The sequence below is a fragment of the Mya arenaria genome, chromosome 6 (genome assembly GCF_026914265.1).
Source record: "Mya arenaria isolate MELC-2E11 chromosome 6, ASM2691426v1".
Taxonomy (NCBI): Eukaryota; Metazoa; Mollusca; class Bivalvia; order Myida; family Myidae; genus Mya; species Mya arenaria.
Window position 1 is genome coordinate 12,548,902 of NC_069127.1, and position 23,416 is coordinate 12,572,317.

Sequence of the window (23,416 nt, forward strand, 5' to 3'; positions counted from 1 at the left end):
CAAGTTGATATGAATTCTAAAGAAAACTCTTTAAATCAACAAGATAAAGGCACTCCAGAACAGGAAGGATTTGTTTTTGGGCAACGTAAAATGAAGTCTGACAGCGAGAAGGGATTTGAATCATCAGAGCGGACTACATCTAGTTTATTTCCAGACAATACATACAGCAGAAATTCTGCAGAGCAGAACAATCTGGGCAGTTCTGCCAGTGAGAAGGTTGGAAATCCTGACAAAACTTATAATACTAGAAGCAATGATGCAGCGTTCAAATCAACTTCTTCGTCGGCAAACACACAGACAGGTGTGAACACTTCCTCACATGAAAAGTCCAAAACAAAAGATAAGGTAGGAGGATTCAATTTTATGAACTGACTTGAATATTTTTAGAAATATTAAGTTAAGAAATTATTATTATTATAATTATTATTATTAATTTATTTACTATTTTATTTTCATTTAATACTTTCATAAATTGGATACGCATAATTGAAAGTTGGAAAATATTTGTTTTAGCATTTAACCACACCAAAAACTCAATTATTCTTATTTTTTAGTGTTTTAACTTGAAATCGATTTAAATGACAAACATGGGCATTTATAGTCTTACTCAATATGTTTTTGGTATGCAAGGCATAGTTATAAATGATTGAAGTTTGTAATGCAATCCACTGACTTACAAGTATTTCAATAACCACTACAAGACAATGAACTAACTCTTTAACTTTGTATTTTATTGAAGCAATGTGATGCACTTAAGGCCAGAGTTTTTTTATTTTTCATTATACTGGAGCACTGTACCTAAATATTGCAAAACCCAAATAAGAAAAAGATTCAAATTTTTTTTTTATTTTTTCCGCCCCCGTTTCTTCGATATATAATAAAATAAATTTTTATGCTAATGTCACAACAACGAAAAATTTACATGCACAATTTTCAAGATGGGTCATACCGTTGCTTATTGCTTATTTATCATCATCTAAGCATTTTTAAGGAAAATTGCCACCCCTTACGAAATTTTAAAGTTGCTTTTATTTAAAGACTGATATTGTTGTGCATAAAATTGTGGCGTTTGTCATTTTGTGATATTTTGAAATGGAATTGTATTTTCTTTACACTGAAGCATACAATCACTAAAATATTTCTGTGTGTAGACATGTTTACACAGGGACACATTGAACTGGAATTTGCTGTCCAGTTTCCGACGACAGAAAAAAACGAGAATGGGACATTGATTTTGTCTTGTTTGTCTGAAGACAATATAGTTATACCAACATATCGCATACCATTTTAAAGGGCATTGACTCCTTTTTTGATATCACCGTTTTTTGAAATGGATTGTTTGTGAAAAAATAAAACTATGTTGATTTAAATAAACTTTAAAAACAACTGGACTCTACCGTGAAATCTGGTAAGACATTAAATTTGTTCATGTGTGTTGTTTATCTCATTATTTGTACCCAAAAGATATTAATGAACATTTCAGACACAAACAATAAGCCAGATGTCACTGGTTTTGACAGTGGGAGTTTCAGTGAATATTGAAAGCACTACAAAAGTATAGAAGCTAATATTAAAATCATGCATATATAAAAAAATATACAGAATTGATTTAATAATCATATTGTGAAAATGACAGTTTGTTTTGCCTTTATAATACGGAACTATTATACAACAGGCAGCATTGAGAACAAAACAAGTGTGCACAACTTCAAAACATACATTCTATAAAGGTTTCTGAAAAAAAACCCCGAAAATCCATCTTATTTTTATTATTTTTCGACGCTCATTTTTCGACTCCTTTTTTATTTTTATTCCCCCCTCCATACTTTTGAAAAAACAAAACAATCGTAAAACAAAAAATAAAAAAAACTCTGGCCTAAGTGGTTTGCTTTAATTTCAATACCAATTGACAGAACAAGTGACTATTTGAGCCTGCTTTCTTTGGTATCATTTGTAATGTATAATGTCTGTTTGCAGAACAATCAGGGCAACAAGGATCAGAAAACTAAGTATGAACTTTAAATATAAGTATGTGTTATTATTTTGAGTGTAATTGTTTCAGTCATGATTTCACTATATGTCTCCAAGGATATCAAAATTACTATGAAATAATCAAATACATTTAAAAGCTTCTAGTTGATATAATTGAATTATGAATACCATTAACGATGGTCTTGCTTTAAAAACTGTAATCTTTTTCGTTTGTAGGCAACAGATAGTTATTGTTTTCCATGTGTTAGTGGCAAAGGACTGTTTTACCAGTGGAAAGGACTTGCTGATTTTAAAAATGCCAGACAAATCTGGAAGGTGGGATTCCAATCAGCACCAACTCAGGTAATTGTTCAGTTGGGAACTGTTTTTTTTTCCACTAAAGTTGCATTTGTAGAAAATTTGGGTTAATTGGTCATCTCATTTTTATAATTTTTCAGAAATTATTGTCAAAACAAAGTCAACCTTCTCTAGGTGCCTTCAAAGCAGGTCATCCTTATGGCACTATTGTTATCACGGCAAGAAGAATAAACGTCCTCAAATTATTTTCCTGTTGGAAATCACTCAGTCACTGCCATTATGGTTTCTTAGGCAATTCATTTGTTTTTGTAATTAAACATACCTGAAGTTATGGAATGCTCCCCTTGTATATATGTGGACTGGAATTGTCAATGTTGTTTGATGATGACTTTGTCTGTGACCTTTTGACATACTTTCTTATTTTAAAAGTAACAGCAAAGAAATTTGCAGACTGTACAGTTTTGTAAACAGATATCAATGTTGTCCTTGGATGACCTTGACTGTGACCTTTTGACCTACTGTTTTTTAAGCTAAAACAAAGCAATTTGGACCATGTTAAATTTTGAATACAAATAGCAATGTAGTGCATGGATGACCTTGACTGCGACCTTTCAACCTACTTACTTTTGAAGCTATTGCAGTACAAATTTGGTTATGTGTAGAGTTTTGAAAACAAATACCAATATTTTCCAGTTTTGGATGAACTTGTCTGCAACCTTTTAACTTACTTTTTTTTTGTTGAAGCTAATGACATTTTGACCATGCGTACAGTTCTGAAAACAAATATCAATGCTGTGTTTGGATGACCTTAATTTTAACTTTTTGTCCTACTTTCTTATTTTTGATGTCTCTGTTATGTATTTTACATTACGAAAACTGATTTAGTAAACTGAAAATTAATACCGGAAATGAATAACAACAGTGCGTCCTGCAAAATATTCCCGACAAAAAAGACTGTCAACAAATATCAGCTGTTTTGCAGTTAATCGGACCTGATTTTGTGCTGACACGGGGGCATGTTGCTCGCGAAGAATGTTAAGCATGGAAATACCTTCAAAAAAATCCGACGAACAAATAATCAATTTGTTGTGGCTAGCTGAGATGAATTTTTTGCGTAGTGTTTTTTTCTCATTTTTAACTGCTTGTATCTTTTCAAATTGCGAATTGATAAGGCCAAATGGGACATTTATAACATGGCCATTTTGCTTATGAAAGATTTTATTTACAAATGATATTATTTATAGAATATGTGTAAATACAAACTATTTCAAAAACATGCACGATAGAAATTAGAAGCTGGTCTGACTTTTTTATGTGTTTATAACACTTATGATTAATATGAATTTCATTTTTGAATTAGTAAAAAAACACCAAAAAACTCATGACATCATGTGTGAAATGGTTGTTACTGTGTGTCAATGTATTTGAAGATAAGTGTTGCACTCAAATTAGTCATTATTTAGAGTACAAAACATTGAAATACTTAAATAATTGTAAGTGAAAGAAATTCACGAAGTTTGGGATAATCAATTTATCTTTTTTGAAAAAATGTGGATCCTTTTTTGAAAAAAAAGGTGGTTTTTGTGGGGGGGGGGGGGGTGGAGGGAAATGGAGGCTCTTTGACAAGGGGAAGGAGTCGATATTCGGCCTTAAAATTAGCCAAAAAATTCACTTTGTTGGAACAGAACTTGGCTGTCTGGCTGATGAAACATGGATTTCTTCAAAAATAACAGTGCAAAATTTTAAAGCGAGTGAATTTACTTAGGAGAAACATAACATACCTTTTTTATTGTATGGTTGTCTTATACATGAAACACTAATAATGGATTTTTTTCCAATCTAAAGTGTGTCTGTTTGCTTTAAAATGAATAGGGAAATTTATTTAGTAGTGTATGACCCTTATAACAACCTTTTAAGAAAGATTGTAAATTGTGAAATAATTTATTAAATAGAAAAATGACTCTCTCCACATTTTCCCTTGTGTTGCCTTTTTATTATGCCCCCCTTTGATGAAGAGGGGTATATTGCTTTGCACATGTCAGTCGGTAGGTCGGTTAGTCGGTAGGTCGGTCGGTCCGTCAGTAGACCAAAGCTTGTCCGAGTGATAACTCAACAATTCCTTGATGTATGGTCATCAAACTTTACATGAAGGTTGGGCCTGACCAGTGGATGACCCCTACTGATTTTAGGGCTCATTGGGTCAAAGGTCAAGGTCACAGTGACCTTTAATTGTAAAATAATTTTACAGCTTTTCCGATTGATAACTCACCAATGCCTTGACCTATGCTCATCAAACATGATATGGAAGTTTGGCCTGACCAGTAGATGACCCCTGTTGTTTTTGGGGATCAACAGGCCAAAGGTCAAGGTAACAGTGACCTTGAATGGTAAAAGGTTATCCGTGTGATAACTTGACAATGCCTGTACCCATGGCCCTCATACTTGACGTGGAGGTTGGGCCTTCCCAATAGATGAACCCTATTGTTTTGGGTGGTCGTTGGGCCAAAGGTCAAGGTCACAGTGACCTTGAATGATTAAAGGTTGTCCGTGTGATAACTGGACAATACCTGCACCCATGGCCCTCAAACTTGAGTTGGAGGTTGGGCCTGACCAGTAGTATACCCCTTTTGTTTTAAGGGGTCTTAGGCCAAAGATCAAGGTCACAGTGACCTTGAATGGTTAAAGGTTGTCCGAGTGATAACTCGACAATGCCTACACCCATGGCCCTCTAACTTGACCTGGAGGTTGGGCATGACCCATATTGTTTTGGGGGGTCATCGGGCCAAAGGTCAAAGTCACGGTGACCTTGAATGGTAAAAGGTTGTCTGAGTGATAACTTGACATTGCCTGCACCCATGGCCCTCATATTTGACTTGGAGGTTGGGCCCGACCAGTAGATGACCCCTACAATTTTGTCGGGTTATCGCTCAAAACATTATCACATTCAATGTCACTGTGAACTTGACCTTACACTTGATGACTCCTAAAATCAATAAGGGTCATCAACTGGTCAGGCCCAACTTCAATGTCAAGTTTGATGATCATAGGTTCAGGCATTGTTGAGATATCACTGGGAGAAGATTTGTTAACTTTTTTGCATTAAAGGTTACTGTGACCTTCGCCAGGTCAAGGTCACAGTTACCTTTAATGGTGAAAGGTTGTCCGTGTGATAACTACCTGCACCTATGGCCCTCAAACTATAGCTGGGGGTTGGGCCTGACCAGTAGATGAACCCTATTGATTTTAGGGGTCAAAGGGCAAGTTCAAAGTGACTTTGAAAGCAAACTCGACAATTCCTGGACCTATGCCCATCAAACTTAACATGAAGGTTGGGCCTGACCAGTAGATGACCCCACTTGACTTTTGGGGTCATCTGGCGAAGGTCACAGTAACCTTTAATGCAAAAAAGTTAACAAATCTTCTCCCAGTGATATCTCAACAATGCCTGAACCTATGATCATCAAACTTGACATTGAAGTTGGGCCTGACCAGTTGATGACCCTTATTGATTTTAGGAGTCATCAAGTGTAAGGTCAAGTTCACAGTGACATTGAATGTGATAATGTTTTGAGCGATAACTCGACAATACCTGCACCCATGGCCCTCGAACTTGACTTGGAATTGCGTCTGACCTGTTAATGATCCCTTATGATTTTAGGTGTCACCGGGTCAAAGGTCAAGGTCACAGTGAACTTGAACGTAAAAGCTTTTCTGTGTGATAACTTGTCAATGCTGCACCCATGGCCTTCAAACTTGACATTTTGATTTTTGGTGACCAGCTGATGACTCCTATTGATTTAGAGTTCATAGAGTCTAAGGTCATGGTCATAACACACACTATCCTCACACTTTGAATGGTCATAATCTTAAAACTGCCTCAACGGCATCCAATGTCAGTGACAAATCAGCTGTCATTTCTGTCCATGCATATTTCATTCAATTGTCCATATAATCCTGACAACATGGCGCTCAGGGGGGGCATAATGTTTGACAAACATCTCTTGTTAAATAAGAGATTCCTAGCACTGTAATTACATAGAGTGGACTATTTACAACACATCAGGTTGTTAAGATGTGTTGTAAAAAGGGATATTTCTGAAGATTTTAAGTGTTATCTTGTTAATCAATTAATCATAATTTAAAGACCGATTTGACTATTAACATTAATTGGATCACTACGCGGATATCCATGACAACCACGTGCTATCGCATATCCATACGCAATTATTTTCACTAAGCACAAAAGAGTTCAAGCAAAAAATACATTTTTACTTAATTTTGTTTAACTGAGGTGGGAGACAAAGCATCTACCATAGCCGCTCTTGTAAGATAGGTTCATCCCGACCCTCGCGCAGGGTGTTTTGTGGAAACTCTGTAAACCTCTTTTCCGCAAAACACCCTACGCTCGGGTCGGAATGAACCTATCTTACACTCTCGGCCATGGAAGATACTTATAATCTTACACGAGCGGCCATGGTAGATTCTTTTTCTCCCACCTCAGTTAAAAAAAAAAATAAGTAAAAATGTATTTTTTGCTGGAACTCCAAGATGGCGTCAAAAATGCTATTTTTTATTGTGATAAAGATGACTTTTCACATGAATATTATTTCTGTCTAATTGTACTTCAAACTTACATACAACATTGACCACTATAAGGCCTGGGTAATGGTCATGTCAAGCAAGACCAGAGTAGGAAAAATACATCAAAATTTTCCCGAAATCCTTGTATTTTTGGGGTCTTTTTATTTTTAGTTTTTGTCAGATAGTATTTTCCTTCAATTGGAATAATACCTAGGGTAAAAAAAAATATATATTTTTTTTAAAAGCCAGGGTTTCACAGCATTACAGCATGCCAAAGGTGGTGTCAACATTGCTATTTCTGTAAGAGTCTTATGGGAAATTGTGCTGGTGTCAATTAAAAGAAAATCTAAATAAATGGTAGCTATCTATTTCATACTGTTTTTCATGTTAACATAAATAACTGACATCTTCAAAATCAAGGTCAAGGTCAATGCAAAAAGGCAAACTACTGAAATTTTTGTTCATTTGATTACTCGAGGGTCTGTAGAAACTGACAAGTTATGATGTTCTGTACATTATTCTATATTCGGTTAATTTTAAATGAAATGAAAAAAAGTGTTATCCATATAGATCCCAGGCGAAAATGATGGATCCAGGGACCATGGACTACCATGTTTTGTTAAATGGCATCATGGTTTAAGACCATGTTAGACCGTGGTCCCTGACCATGAAAGACCATGCTACCTGACCATGTTAGACCATGGTACCTGACCATGTTAGACCATGGTAGTAAACCATGGTGGACCATGTTCATATGCCATGGTTAACCATGGTCTTCAATTATTTTATTAAACAAAAAAAGTAATCCATGGTTGTTCATGATTAACCATTGTAGTTCATGATACACCATGGTTAAACATGAAATACCATGGTTTGTGGCATAAAATCAATGTTAACCATGGGCCATGATGGCTCCTGTAAAAAGGATAGCACACCAAATGGTAACAAACAATTTTTTCAAAAACAATAAAGATTTATTTACCTAACGAAACATACATGAAATAGGGTTAACCTATTTAGAGTGAAAGATAAACAGTTCAAAACATTTTCAGTATAAAATCATTTTTAGTTCAACTAATTAATCAATGAAGATGTGATCTCAATTCCTACACAATTGCAAATGACAAGAACTGTCATATTTCTTACTGCTTGGTACCCTTAATAGCTAAGGGCTTCTTTTACCATAAACTTCATAAGTACAATCCAATATGAAAAGGTAAGAAACAAAAGACTGAATTGTGTTGCGGCAAACCAACGAATTTTACCAAAAATGTAATCATAAGTAAAACAACACTTTAACAAGTAAAACCCCAGATCATTTATACTAAAACCATCACATTAATTATGTACACATAATAACAAAAATATAAGGCCATAGCTTTGCACTAACTCAGCCCAGCCAAACATGAAACCCTAAAAGCACAATTTCACGAACTTATATATGTTTTCCTGGAAACTGTTTTGACTCTTAGCTCATACACTTTCGGAGACATGCGCGACACGGGATTGAACACACCATATGCTTCATTTCAGTGGGTAAGATCTGCCTTTTATGCTCCAACTGTCACTTTCAGCTCTTGTTTGAGCATGTACATGATCTCCATCGCCATTGAATATGAAAGTCATCTATAAGTATTTTAAAAAGATTAACATACACATTTTTTTTTTATTAAAACCCATAATTTCACTGTCAGACTTGTCACTAACAGTTTCTGAAGATGATAGTAATTTAAATACTTAAATGTTCATTATTCAATGTGATGCATGTGCATTTATAGGGCTAAATATGATACACTCAATTTAAACATTGCCCTTTCGAAATACATTGTAAAATTATGATCATGTTTTCAACACAGTCCAATCTGAAATACCTTGTGTCATGAAATGTGTAGGAAAAGGCATTATTTTACTTATCTATAATATCATAACCTTTTAAATGACTCATAATGTACCAAATACAATGAATGACATATAATTCAAGATACATTTTGAAATATGTGTTTACCTTCAAACCATGAGAGATACTGATTATATCCAGCAAAAGAATTAAGGAATCTTCAAATCTACATGGCTGTGTTTACACCAAGAAAACTGCCTGAACATTTGAAATCCACAGATCGTATTGGCTATTGAGCCTTGATTCTCTGCATACTCACTGAAATGTTCTGCCTGACCTGAGATTAGCTGATAAGCCCAGGCAATGTGTAAAAGATAAAGCTTGGTCAGTAAACTCAGAGCACACTGATAACGATGTGTATTTCTAATGAATACAAAACTGAATTTATGTTCATGTTTTGCTTAAGAAAAGTGTGAAGTGTAGAAGGAAGAGCAAAATTATTAATATTCATATGTTAAAGCAATATTTTTATATTTTTGTATTTTCTTAAACTTATCAATTAAATAAAAATAATAAAAATAATAATAAAAATAATAAACATGCAATTATGATTATACAATTGATACAAGATGATAATTTCATAACAAACAGATTGATATAATAATTAAATAATCAAAAATATACTTCATCTAATTAACTCTTAAATGTTTTGCTCGCACTTGGTTTACCATGGTTCAATTTTTATCATGACATAGAAAATTATTAAATACAGTTTTGACCATGGTTGAGACCATGGTCAAAATAATTGTCCATGATATACCATGGTCAATTCCTTAACTGACCATGGTAATTCATGTTTGACCATCAAAATCCATCTTGACCATGGTTGGCCATGGTTATCATTGTTCCTGACCATGGTCTACCATGGTCGAGACCATAACTGACCATGGTCTAGGTCAGGGTTTTTGATTGCCAACCATGGTAATTCATGTTTGACCGTCAAAATCCATTTTGACCATGGTTGGCCATGGTTATCATTATTCCTGACCATGGTCTACCATGGTTGAGACCATAACTGACCATGGTCAAGGTCAGGGTTTTTCATGGTTTTTCATCATCAACCATGGTAATTCGTGTTTGACAGTCAAAAACCATGGTGACCATGGCTGACCATGGTCTTCATTTCGCCTGGGTATGCTACACAAGACCATCACAAAAAGTGTTGTTTCCAAGAGATTTAGATAATACTGTTTGACTCTAAAGTAAAAAAAAAAAATTGTTACATTTATACCAGTGGGTACAAACATTTTATTGTGTGTATTTTTTTATATTTTGGCATGGGTTTACAGTAGAATAGTAAAGAAGGAAATTAATATTAATACAATTTTGTTTACCCTGTAAAACCTTTTTTAATTTTCTCAGAAGACAGTTTCTACAAAGTACTGAAATATCATGTTAATTTTTTGTTTAAATATATTGTTTTCAAGTTAAGCTATTTGGTCTTTCTTGGAGACTCAAACTGAAACTTTCAAATATATTTATTGCTAAACGCTTTTGCACTCCTATTTCAGCTGATACTACTAAAGTTACCAACTAAACACATTCTTGATTTTCTTTTAGAATAAAATAAACATGAATACGTGCAGTAAAAATAGTATGTCATTTCTGTTTTTGAAAACAGATATATTTTTTGCTTTCCTTTTTTGCTTTCGTTGATCTGTATCTGCTTTTTTTAGCAAGTGGATTTTTTTACAGACTGAATGTCAGCAATGACATAGTTTCCTAACTGGGTATTATGTTACACAGTTCACCTTATGCTAAACTTGCACTGACACACACCTTAAACAGTTCAAAAACGTTAGTTTAAACTTATTAATATTACAACGATTGTGAAAGATATAACAACACTATATAGATAACTCTTGTTGGCACGATTTTGTGTGGTCTTGTGTTGTGGGGCAAACCAGAGTTCCCCGAGGATACGTAGTAGTTCGGCTTGGTGACTTTAGTAGTTCGGCTTGGTGACCACAACCCAAACTTACATATCCCCAGGTTGGAAATTGAACACATGACACCTTGGTGAGAAGTGAGTGCGCTAACCACTGGGCTAACCAGATAACTAGATGATCAAAAATATTACTTTTTGCAACTTATTTTGAGTTGCCCTAAAAGATAAGACAAAACTATTTTAAAAAATTTAGCCAGCATCCTATTTCTTTCATCTCATTACACACTTTATATGCATTTCTTTTCTTATTTAGTTCTGTGAACAAGGTGTTCAACGATTACATCGAGTATGAATATCGGATGACCTTTGACCGTAACCTGCTTTGTACAAGAAGCACAGAATACAAATATTGTGTGCTTAAAGAAGATGGGAAGTACAAGTATGAGCATTATGAAGATGGCCAGTACCAAGGAGACCATAATAGAAAACTTTTTGTGGATAAACACTTGATTGTAAAAAAGGGTAAGTCTTTTATGATTCATAATTTTGGCAAGTCCTCGTGCACAGGTCATTTTAATTTATTCTCAGTGTGGCAAATACAAAAGGTTTAATTAATATCAGTTGAATGCCTAAATACTTTTACCCCTTGCCTATTGTTAGCTCATGCATTGGGATTCAACATTCTAAATCACATGCAGTGATAGCTCTTGTTATCCCCCGCCTATGAAATAGGGAGGGGGATATTGAAATGGCGTTGTCCGTCCGTCCGTCTTTCCTTCCGTACGTCCTTCCTTCCGTCCGTCCGTCAACTGCGTTTTCTCAGTAACTAGCCGGTAGAATTTCATGAAACTTAAAATAAATATGAACCACTATACTGGAATGATGCTCGTCCAAAAAAAATTGATTGGTCAATTGTCCTTGGAGTTATTGCCCTTGATTGTTTGAAAAATGCACATTCACAGCCATTTCTCAGTCACTAGCTGGCAGAATTTCATGAAACTTAAAATAAATATGAATTACTATACTGGGATGATGCCTGTTCATTTTTTTTTGGATTGGTCAATTGTACTTGGAGTTATTGCCCTTGATTTTTTTAAAAAAACTCTCATTTACAGCCATTTCTCAGTAACTAGTTGGTAGAAATTCTTGAAACTTGAAATAAATATGAACCAACATACTGCGATGATGCCTGTTTATTATGCCCCCACAAAGTGGCGGCATATAGGGTTGCCCTTGTCCGTACGTACGTCTGTCTGTCTGTACGTACGTACGTCCCGAAGATTGTTTCCGATCTAATTCTTGAAAACCGTTTGTCCAATCCTCACCAAACTTTAAACACATGTTTGTGACCATAATATCTTGATCAAGTTCGATAGTCATGGAAATCGCTTTAGTCATTTAGGAGTTACGGCCCTTTTTTGCCAAAAATACTTCAAAAATATATGTTTCCAATCTAATTCTTGAAAACTGTTTGTCCAATCCTCACCAAACTTTAAACACATCTTTGTGACCATAATATCTTGATCAAGTTCGATAGTCATGGAAATCGCTTTAGTCATTTAGGAGTTACGGCCCTTTTTTGCCAAAAATACTTCAAAAATATATGTTTCCAATCTAATTCTTGAAAAGTATGTGTCCAATCCTCACCAAACTTTACATACATGATTGTGACCATAATATCTTGATCAAGTTCGATAGCCATGGAAATCGCTTTAATCATTTAGATTATCCTGAATAATCATTATGGCTTATTTTCTGTGACAAAAAATCGAAGTGGGGGCATCCGTGTCCTATGGACACATTTCTAGTTTATATTTTGGATTGTGTAATTTCTATATGAGTTATTTGCCCTTGATTTATTAAAAGATCCATGTTTGCAGCCTTTTCTATGCAACTAGCTGGTAGAATTTCATGACACTTGGAATAAATAAGAACCAACATACTGTGATGATGCCTGTCTATTTTTCTTTTGGATTGGTCAATTTTCCTTAGAGTTATTGCCCTTGATTTATTAAAAAATCATTGTTTGCAGCCGTTTCTCAGTAACTAGCTGCTAGAATTTAATGAACCAATGTGTTTATCTTATTCTTTTTGAGATTTTTTTTAACCTTCAAGCACAAACAAGCCATCAAGCACAAACAAGCCATCGTTGGCAGGGGATATCTTTTCACTGAAAATGCTTGTTAAATATTGATCAATCATGACCACATTGCTTTCAGTTTTGAAAGAGATTTATTATAATTTATCTGTCCCTTAGAATGAGTGTTCCAGCCATAATTAAGCTGTTTTCATTTATCCGTTCCTCAATGTTCAACTTCCCGAAAGGATTATAAAGTATTGTTTTGTCTTTGGTTATACCTAACCTGAACAGTTGTACAATATCGGTTAACCATAATTTAATGATTAATTATTATTTGTAAATTTGCATAGTTTAATTGATTTACTCAGCCGGTTATGGTTAACATTTCAGATGAATGGCATCAGTATGATGGGATGGTACTCCCAAAACCAAAGGATAGTCTTCTACGACGAGGATTCGATTATTTCAGGGGTACTGGAAAGAAAGAAACTGAAAAAAGGGCTTATGAATTTGCTGTTGCATTTGTCCCTTACTGGTTTCAACCTTCATTTCATTTAGAAGACTTGAAAGAAAATTTTCAGACATCACTAGATCACTTGGACATGCTAATAACCGGTCTAAGAAAGGTCTACCAACGAGATGCTAAGTGCTGGGATGGAATTGAACAGTATAAAAACCAGGTACGATACATGGAAAAAATGGTTAGAACCATATGTTCTGATAGTGGAATCTGTTTTTAAATTGATATAAAGTTAACTCACTTTTTGACTGTAAGTGTATTTGTTTTCAGCTGTGTGGATACTTGTTTCATCCTCTGATTGAACAGCTGTCTAGTGAAAAGTATGGTTCAAGGTCGATTAGGTTTGTTAGAGCTTTGGCAATAATCATTGCCTGCAACAGACTTCAAGTTGGCTTGGACCAGAGGGCGTGTCAGATTCTTTGTTCAAATCTGATGGTAACACCAGATCCGACAAACAAGACATATGCTGAAGTGCATGAAATAAGGAACTTTCCTGACATTAGGTATGTCTGTAAATTATTATTTTGGTATTCATTTTAACATTGATGTTGTCACAGTAGAAGGTATCATTTACATCAAATTAAGTTGAAAACTACATACAAGGATGTTGAAATTGGATCTTTTTATCAATGTTATCTTTTAATAAACCAAGCAATCAGTAACAATTTTGTTTTTAAAAAAACAAAGCAATTTTTTCAAAAGTCCTTAAAACACTACATTAAATGCTTGTATATATCGATACTTGCAAATTGTTTTGAGAGAGTCATTATTTGTATTAATGTTTCAGTGCCTTGAAACCAGCCCTCATCAGTATCATAAAGAATGTTGTGATGTATGGCAAAGATCCCTCCTGGATGTTTTGCTTGCCATTGCTGCATTTTGCTTCCAAACTGTGTGAACCGTTTGAGGAAATGGGGGCAGATTTGTCACATGCAGCAAAAAAACCAAAGTGGTGGGGAATTGAAGATATTGAATCTGAAGTGACAGCATTTCAGAAGAACACTTACAAATGGACACTGTAAGAAACTTGTTCTTTTTCATAATTGAGATGTGGTCATGTGTGTCCATTGTATATCAGTCGGAATACTTTTATGTTGACCTAATTATAAGATTAAGAACAATTAAGAACAATTAGTACACATTTTTTTATGGAAATAAATGTGACTATGTGTTTGCCAGCCAGGATTAAAGCCATGTTTTGGTTCCAGAATACTTGTGAAGCCAATGGTTTCAAAGTGTCATGTCTCATAGTCAGTTCATGTTTATTTTTCACTTTATTATATTGTCATAGTCTTGTTAAATTCTTCAATAAATATTTCACCAATAGTAAAATTTTGAATTATATTTTGCAAATTACGATCCATTGTAAAGAAATAGCCGATATTGTGCGCTTTAAGCCGTGGATGAAATTTAAAGTTTTTTTTGTTTGTTATACTTTTCCAAGTTTAAAACAATATGACTACTTCAAACATGTTTTACATGTCAGTGCAATGTTTATCGGTATCTTTGACCTCTACTGTATTTCTTTTCTAACTAAAAAACTATTGTTTTCTTCCATTCTTCAGGCAATTGGAATACATGCTTCAAAGGCTTGGACCACTTTTTGAAATGGACTTCTACCTACCTAGGAGTATAGTTGCATCACTGACTGTTGAGGAAATTGATTTTGTAATTAATTATGAAGGTATTCCAGTGGAGGTATGTTGTGCAACCCTACTTCATTGGATGAAAGCTTCAAATCCTGACAATAACCGAAATTATGCATACAGTTACTTGGAGGAAGAAGGACCAGGTAGAGAACAGGTAAACTCTTTGTTAATAAATTTGGTGTAAGATGAACAATATTTAAAATATCTTTGTTAGGCCAAACCAAATGATTTTATTTTGTTCTCACAGTTTTCTGAATTTTTATTGACGCAAGCTCTTTATATACACAAAACTGAGCGAAGAGCGGAAATATTAAATGAAAGAGGATATTTTAACATATTACACTTTAACTCATTTCATCACAATCTATTTATTCAATACTTTTCAGTAAGCACAGAAATGGATCTACCAAATTCTTATTTTAAGTCGAATCTACCTGAATGTATGACTGAGCATTCATTACAACCCTGATTTTGATTAATTGTGGATATTTAAAAAAAAAATGTAAGCCTGTTTTAACGGAGGTTGCATAGACATATTTAGGTTTCATTTCTTGAATATAATTTGTTTTGAATATAGGGTAAGGGCTAATAAAACAATAGCCTTTGAGCAAAAAAGACAAGAAAAATCTTGCATAAGAGGCAACTTGTCAACTGATAGGCCACAACATTTTACTTTAGTTTAAAATCATAAAACATATTTACCGGAAGTCGACATTTTGTTGGTAATGATTGACACCAGTGCTAAACCGGTTTCATGCCAACCTACAAGTAAAGAGAGTTGATGTTTAAAATTGATCTTTCTTCATGTCCTTATACAATTGAATTTTGCACTGCTCAATCGTAAAACAGGTCATTGCTATTTTAAGACAAATTTAACTATACTCATTAATTTCATTACTTGCTGCACAATGTTAAAACCTGTATGATATCTCCCTTTGATTCACTATATTTCAACTTTTTTTCCAACTTTTTGCACATTATACTGGTCCTCGTTTTAACTTAAAACTTTTAGTTTAATTTAATTGAGACATAAACAAACACAAGCATAGTATATGCCGCTTTAGTTTATATCTTAAAAGATGCTCTTCGTAGGAATCCCCTGCAGACTTGAAGATTTATCCAAAATGACCTCCACTTTGAGAGCAATCAAAAATTAATCTAGACAGTTTCAAAGATTAACATTACAAGGGTAGAACGCTTAGGAACACTTTTTATAGAAAATGACCTCTTTGAATTAACAATGTGTTCTTCATCTGAAAATAAAGCATCATTAATATTAGACAACAACAATTTACATTTTCAGATGGTGACACAATGCTTGGCAAAACTTCTGAAACGTCTCCAAACAATGAACAATTCTACACAAAATCTCAGGTATGTTATAAAGTTCCTTGAAATGGTTTCAGTTGACATATACCTTTAATACCTTCAAAGTATTTCAAGACATTGACTCGAAATCAAACTATTTCAAAAGTATTTATTATAGTCTTAAAGCGTTGTGTCCAGTGTATATAGGATGTCAAGTTTGGTAAAAACCTAGGTCACTTGGTTCGATGAAAGAAATATTTCTTTTGATTTAGTCAATTATGGATGAATATAAAGTTTGTAGTATATTCAATTTCGAATTCAATTATCTAAGTAATCATGTACTGTTAAACACAAAACATTTTTACAAATAGTGTTATTTCAGATTAAGTTTGAACTTTTAAATCAACTTTGCACTTTGTTGTTTTTTAAATCAATTAAATGCAATCTTTAATTCTAAATTCTAAAAAAAATACGCTGGGTCAGTTTCCAGCACTGGTTCACACATCATTTCGGTTACTGATGAATGATTTGATAAACTCGACGTCGTAATAGATATTGCTCTAAACAAAGTCATACAACTCAATTTGTTCGAATCTATCAAAATAAAATGCCATAATTCAATAATGATATAATCAAACAAGAGAATAAATCAAGGTCTGAAATCCATGATCAATTACAACTGCATTCTTTGGTAATTCTCGAGATCGAGAGAACACATGTTTTCAACAGCTGTTAAACTAGGTCATGTCACATTTAATATAATTATAATCCGGGTATTCATAACAAAATACTAACATTTTTGAAAACAGAAGTGACAGGTGACATGTGTAAATACAAGCAAGACTCTGTTTACTCCATTTTGACTTGGTTCTGAACCATGACCTGTGACGTCATTTGTGCTTGATCATTAGGATATACAAGTTTTATATGACACTTAATATTGGTAGTTAAATCTTAAAATAGTAACATAGTTTCTAGATATATGTAAATAAATGACCCTAAACAATGATGGCACATTTTGGCGCAATTATGTGGTTATGGTTAAAAGGCCCATGCAGGATGATAAAAGTGTATTATCAAGCAATTTTGCGGTAAAAGGTTAATCTTGGATTTTTGCACATTAAGTATTATGGTGCTTGTGTCCGAATTTAGTCATGCAACAAGGGATTTTCAAATTACAAGGCACATATGTTCTGCAAATATTTTCATGTACAACACGCAGGTCCTTATCTCTGGATATTTCGCTTTGCAAGTCCCATGACCTTGCTTCACAGCTAAATGCTCCGCCACACTCGAAGTTAAGAATCATGGGATCATGCATATGAGCTTAAAGTTTATGTTAGCTCTTCCTGAATATGCCATTGTTATGGCGGGCTTTTGTCATTTACAGTGACAGCTCTTGATTTATTCTTTTGTTGCTTTTTAGAACAAAAATCAGCAGAAGTAGTGAAAATTAAAAGTCAACAATTTGATAATGTTCCAGTTTAGATGTCGATTTTTGGTCCAAAATTAGTATGGTTAAACAATGATCACTATGTAATTTAATTTAGTCTGTTAATGAACAATCGTATTGAAAATATACCAAAAATCACTGTTGCTGACGATTGGATGAATGATATCCTTAACTGTCTGGTTTGCAGTTTCGTTGACCACTCTTAGGGATGACGGATCTTTTTCAAGTTTCAAAAATAGCAAAAAAACAGTTGGATGAATGTGAGAAGCGAAAAAACAAGAACAAAAGCAAAACTCCTTATGAAGAATTTCATAAGTTGCAAAATAGTACCTGTGTGCGAGTTGTTTAAAAATAGCCTACTAATTCTTAAGAATATTCATTTTGCAATATGATATACTTCTGTAACTTTCAAAAGGTAGTTAACATCACTCGTCGCTGTAAAAATAACATTCCTTATGAGTAGATGTTTAAAATATAATTTTGCTAATAGTGTGTATATTTTTGGATTACCTACATACACTACAGAATATATAAATTTAACATTTCTTAACTTCATTTAAAAAAGGAAGCATTATAATATGTAAACAGTGAAGTACAACCAATTTTGTGCCACACATACCAAAATAAATTAACACATCAATTATGTTTTTATGAAAATATTTTTTGAGTTATATCAGAAGTTTTTGAAAAGAGGATTTATTTTTGCTACTGTTTTTTTTTTTTTTGGGGGGGGGGATTGTAGAAATTGTTTTAATTTGTTTGAGAAAAGACAAATGCAGTGGTGGAAATGTTCAAAACTTAAGTTTATTGCCCTATTCTTTATCAAACATGGTAAAAAACAAAGTTAAGCATGTTATACATGTGATCAATTAATGGCTATGGCATTGCCTTCTTGTTGTTCATACATTGATTCATTCTTGCAGAAATCATCGGCATTGTTTTAACTTGCAAAACACGAATTCATATTGAATGAATGCGAAATGGATTTGTTTTGTTCTTATTTGGATTTTTCAGGCAACAGACAAGTTTGGAAATGGCACTCTGCATAGCAAAACAACTCGTTGAAAATGCTGCATCAAAAAATAGAACCCTGAAGCTGATGTACTCTGTGCACATTTTCCTACAGTGTGTATCATCTTACAGCAAACTTGGAATCAAAGGCAGTAAGACTGAAAGTGACGTAAAGAATGCCATTGAAACTGTTGGAAACAAGGTTCTCAATTGGCTTCAAAGCTATGCCAATTCTTCCTGGAATATGAAAATGCTGAAGAACCTGAAGGCAAGTGTTTTCCTAATAAGATTTTTACGAAAAAGCTTTATTCAAATTGGTGAGAAATTATTTATCTTCTACTGACACAGGTTTTAATAGTACATTTGTCTGATCACGCATTGCATCCATTTCTCTGCAAAAAGTTCAGTTGCTCTTATTTGTTGCAATTCATAAACATGCTGTTTAGGAACTTTATTTGAACACATAATTTGTGATTGCTTTTGGGGTCAGTAGGGTCACTAACGTTAAAATAGTATCCTCTCAATAACTAAGATATAATTGATGTAAAGTGATATATAATGCTGTACCTTGGTGTGTTGGAAGCTTGTTAACAATGTCTTCAAAAAGTGAAAGCAAGTTATAAGAATGACAAACATCGGGCAGGATGGTAGGCAGCGTAAACACATATACAGCATTGGATCACATTGGTTAAGGTTGACATATTGTCACCGAACTTGGTATGTAGATAGAGGTTATGGAGACCATTCGTTGTATTGCCTTTGGAGCCCCTAGGGTTAAGGTCAAGGTCACTATGACTAAAATTAGAAAAATGGTTGAAACTGAATGACTTTAGTTAGGGTTGACACACATTTGTAGTAGGACCAGACTTATTGTATAGAAATAATTTATGGAAACCACTCATAGGTGTGCTTTTGGGGCCCTTGAGTCAATATCAAGGTCACTGTTAATTCAGAAAGATGAAAAATGGTTGAAACTGGATGATTTTAGTTACAGTTGACATATTGTGACCAAATTTGGTATAACATTATGGATACCTTTCATGATATTGTAATTGCGGCCCCTAGGATCAAGGTCAAGGTCACTGTTTCTATAAATAGAAAAATGGTTGAAACTGAATATCTTTAGTTAGGGTTGACATATAGTGACCAAACATGGTATATAGGAAGAGTTCATGGAGACCTTTCATGTGATTGTGTTTAAGGCCCCTAAGGGCATGGTCAAGTTCACTGCAACTATAGATAGAAGAACAGTTGGAACTGAATATCTTTAGTTGTGGTTGACATATTGTCACTTAACCTGCTTTCTAGGAAGAGTTTATGCAGACCTTTGATGGTATTATGTTTGGAGCCCTTGGGGTCAAGGTCACTGATACTTAAAATAGAAAGATGGTTGAATGTGGATAACTTAAGTTCGGGTTGACATTTTATGAACAGACTTAGTGTATAGATAGAGTTCATGAAGACCTTTCACGGGTTTGCATTTGGGGTCCTAGGGTCAAGGTCATTGTTACTTGGAAATGAAAAACGGTTCAACTTTTGATATGGTTGACATATTATGACCAAACTTGGTATATATTTATGGAGACCTTTCATGGGATCGCGTTTAAGGCCCCTTGGGTCAAAGTCAAGTTCACTGCTACTTAGAATATAATAATGGTGGATCATCTTAGGTTGGGTTGACATATTGTGACAAAACTTGGTATATAGGAAGAATTTGTGGAGACCTTTCATGAGATTGCATTTTGGGCCCCTAGTATCAAGGTCAGGGTCACAAAATATCACAATCATTTAAAGACTAGGAGGATGAAATCATCATTTGGATCAGATCTACATTTGAACTATTTGAAGCCAGTGATAAAATTGTTATGACTTGGACATGGCAGATGATGAAAAATGTTAATAAAAAGAACATGACACTATGGTTTGAATCAAGGACAATATATTGTAGCAGTATCAAACATCTGCAGATGTGGCAACAGTCATAATATTAACTGCAGTTAATGGAATTCCATTTCAAGACCTCGCCTTGACAAAGATTAACATGAAGGCTGCCATTGGTCCAATGCCTTTATGCACAATAAACAAACAGACAACTTTAATACTGATTGATCAGTGATTTATATTTAAACATAATTTTACTGCCTGTGGCTTTTCAATTAAGAAAATTTAAAAATTATTATAGAATACTTTGAAAATCTTTTCCTCAGAAACTATAAGCCTGATTTCAAAATAATTTCACAGAAATATTCCGTAGGTGACCGTGTATCAAGTTTCTTCACCCCATATTGGTTGATTCATAAAAAAAATGCTGCCAGCGGGCAGGCTACTTTTCTCTATATGTCTGTTTTGAAATTCTGCTGCTCAGAATGCACATGTATGCCTAATATGGTGACCCTCTTATCAAATTCCTTCACCACTTAAAAACACATGGCCAGTGGCCAGTGGGAAACTTTCGAAAATCTTCTCTTCAGAAACTGTTTGCCCCATTTCAAAATATTAACACAAAAATGTTCCTTATGTGACCATTTTATTGCAAATATTGATAAATATGTAATATAATTAAATTTCTTTATTGTTTGACAATCTTTGAAGATACCAACTACAAACTTCATGAGCTTATTCACAGTAACAATGTTCTCTTTTGTGACAAGTTGTATCACTTCAAGTTAAAATATAATTAGAGTTCTATGTCTTTGGCGTTTACCCAGTGCCATTAAACCGGGTTTATGTTTAAACTTTTTGCTACTGAGCTTGTTTCTGTAGTTTTTCGCATAAATATTACGACCCTTAGTAAGTTTTTAAACAAATATAAAGTTCATGTTTCAAAATGCCCATTTAAAAAAGGGAAGTATTATAGTTTCACCTGCGGCGTACAGCCAGGAGGCTTCCAGTATGTTATCCGATCAATAACTTTATTATGACCCTCTTCGAAGAAGAGGGGTATATTGCTTTGCACATGTCGCTCGGTCGCTCGGTCGCTCGGTCTGTCTGTAGACCAAAGCTTGTCCGAGTGATAACTCAAAAATTCCTGGACATATGGTCATCAAACTTAAAATGAATGTTGTGCCTGGCCAGTAGATGACCCCTATTGATTTAAGGGCTCACTGGGTCAAAGGTCAAGGTCACACTGACCTTTAATAGTAAAATAAATTCAAAGCTTGTCCAAGTGATAACGCGACAATGCCTGCAACCATGATCCCTATTACTTTTGGGGGTCACCGGGCCAAAGGTCAAGGTCACATTGACCTTGAATGGTAAAAGGATGTCCATGTGATAACTTGTCAATGCCTGCACCCATGGCCCTCAAACTTTACTTAGAGGATGGGCCTGACCAGTAGATGACCCCTATTGTTTTTGGGGGTCATAGGGCCAAAGGTCAAGGTCACAGTGACCTTGAATGGTAAAAGGTTGTCCGAGTGATAACTCAACAATGCCTGCACCCATGGCCCTCAAACTTGACTTGGAGGATGGGCCTGACCAGTAGATGACCCCTATATATTTAAGGGGTCATTGGACCAAAGGTCAAGGTCACAGTGATCTTTAATGATAGAATGTTGTCCGAGTGATAACTCAACAATGCTTGCATCCATGGCCCTCAAACTTTACTTGGAGGTTGGGCCTGACCAGTAGATGACCTCTATTGATTTTAGGGGTCAAAGGTCAAAGTCACAGTGACCTTGAAAGCAAACTTTACAATTCCTGGACATATGGTCATCAAACTTGACATGAAGGTTGGGCCTGACCAGTAGATGACCCTTCTTTTCTTTACTTTGGGGGTCATCGGGCCAAGGTCAAGGACACAGTAACCTTTAACGCATAAATGTTTCGAGTGATAACTCGACAATGCCTGCACCCATGGCCCTCAAACTTGACTTGGAGTTGCATCTGACCTGTAGATGACCCCTTATCATTTTAGGGGTCGTTGGATGAAAGGTCAAGGTCAAAGTGACATTGAACGAAAAAAGCTTGTCTGTGTGATAACTTGTCAATGCCTGCAGCCATGGCCCTTTAACTTGACATTAAGGGTTTTGGTGACCAACTGGTGACTCCTATGGATTTTGAGGTCATAGAGTCAAAGGTCATGGTCATAACACACTCTATCCTCACACTCTGAATGGTCATAATCTTAAAACTGCCTCAATGGGATCCAATGTCAGTGGCAAATCAGCTGTCATTTCGGAACATGCATATCTCATTCAATATTCAATATAATCCTGACAACATGGCGCTCAGGGGGTTGCATAATGTTTGACAAACATCTCTTGTTACCCTTTGTACACTCAGGTGAGCGATAGAGGGCCATCTTGGTCCTCTTGTTTCTTTGGGGAAATTTCTCTGAAGCACAACTTACGAATCGCCTCATAGTGAAAAATTAGACATTGTGAAAATGTTCTCGGTAATTGGCCGAACGGAACCGGTCTATTTTATTTTATTAGAAATAGTGTCATTATTCATCAATTATTCATAAAGTTAAGGCCTGACAATGAGGGCAAGTACAGAGTACAAGAACTGTTTCTCTTGCTTCCATATTTTCAGAGTTATTGCCCTTTGTAAATTTTCATGCTTTAAGTTTTGTCCGGGGCATATCTTGTAGAATATAAGAGTTATCAACTTGAAACTTCATAAGTAGGTAGATCTCATGGAGGGCAAGTGCAGTGCACAATAACAGTAACTCTTGCTATCTTAGTTTTAGAGAAATTGCCCTTTGTTAATTTTCATGCTTAATTTTTTGTCCGGGGC

General features: G+C 34.7%; 1 protein-coding gene across 3 annotated transcripts in view; it reads left to right on the plus strand.

The window, feature by feature from the left end:
• Positions 1–9: 9 nt before the first annotated feature.
• LOC128237326 (E3 ubiquitin-protein ligase rnf213-alpha-like) overlaps positions 10–23,416 on the plus strand; it is a 111,919-nt gene continuing 88,512 nt past the window's right edge. For 2 of the 3 annotated variants that reach the window (XM_052952742.1, XM_052952744.1), the window contains exons 1-10: positions 10–345; positions 1,978–2,009; positions 2,209–2,334; positions 10,969–11,177; positions 13,126–13,415; positions 13,526–13,758; positions 14,043–14,273; positions 14,821–15,058; positions 16,208–16,278; positions 18,680–18,944. In XM_052952742.1, coding sequence (XP_052808702.1) covers positions 10–345; positions 1,978–2,009; positions 2,209–2,334; positions 10,969–11,177; positions 13,126–13,415; positions 13,526–13,758; positions 14,043–14,273; positions 14,821–15,058; positions 16,208–16,278; positions 18,680–18,944 — 2,031 coding nt within the window. Of the gene's footprint in view, positions 346–1,977; positions 2,010–2,208; positions 2,335–10,462; positions 10,498–10,968; positions 11,178–13,125; positions 13,416–13,525; positions 13,759–14,042; positions 14,274–14,820; positions 15,059–16,207; positions 16,279–18,679; positions 18,945–23,416 lie in introns of those variants that run through there. The other variant, XM_052952743.1, reaches the window with a different exon arrangement.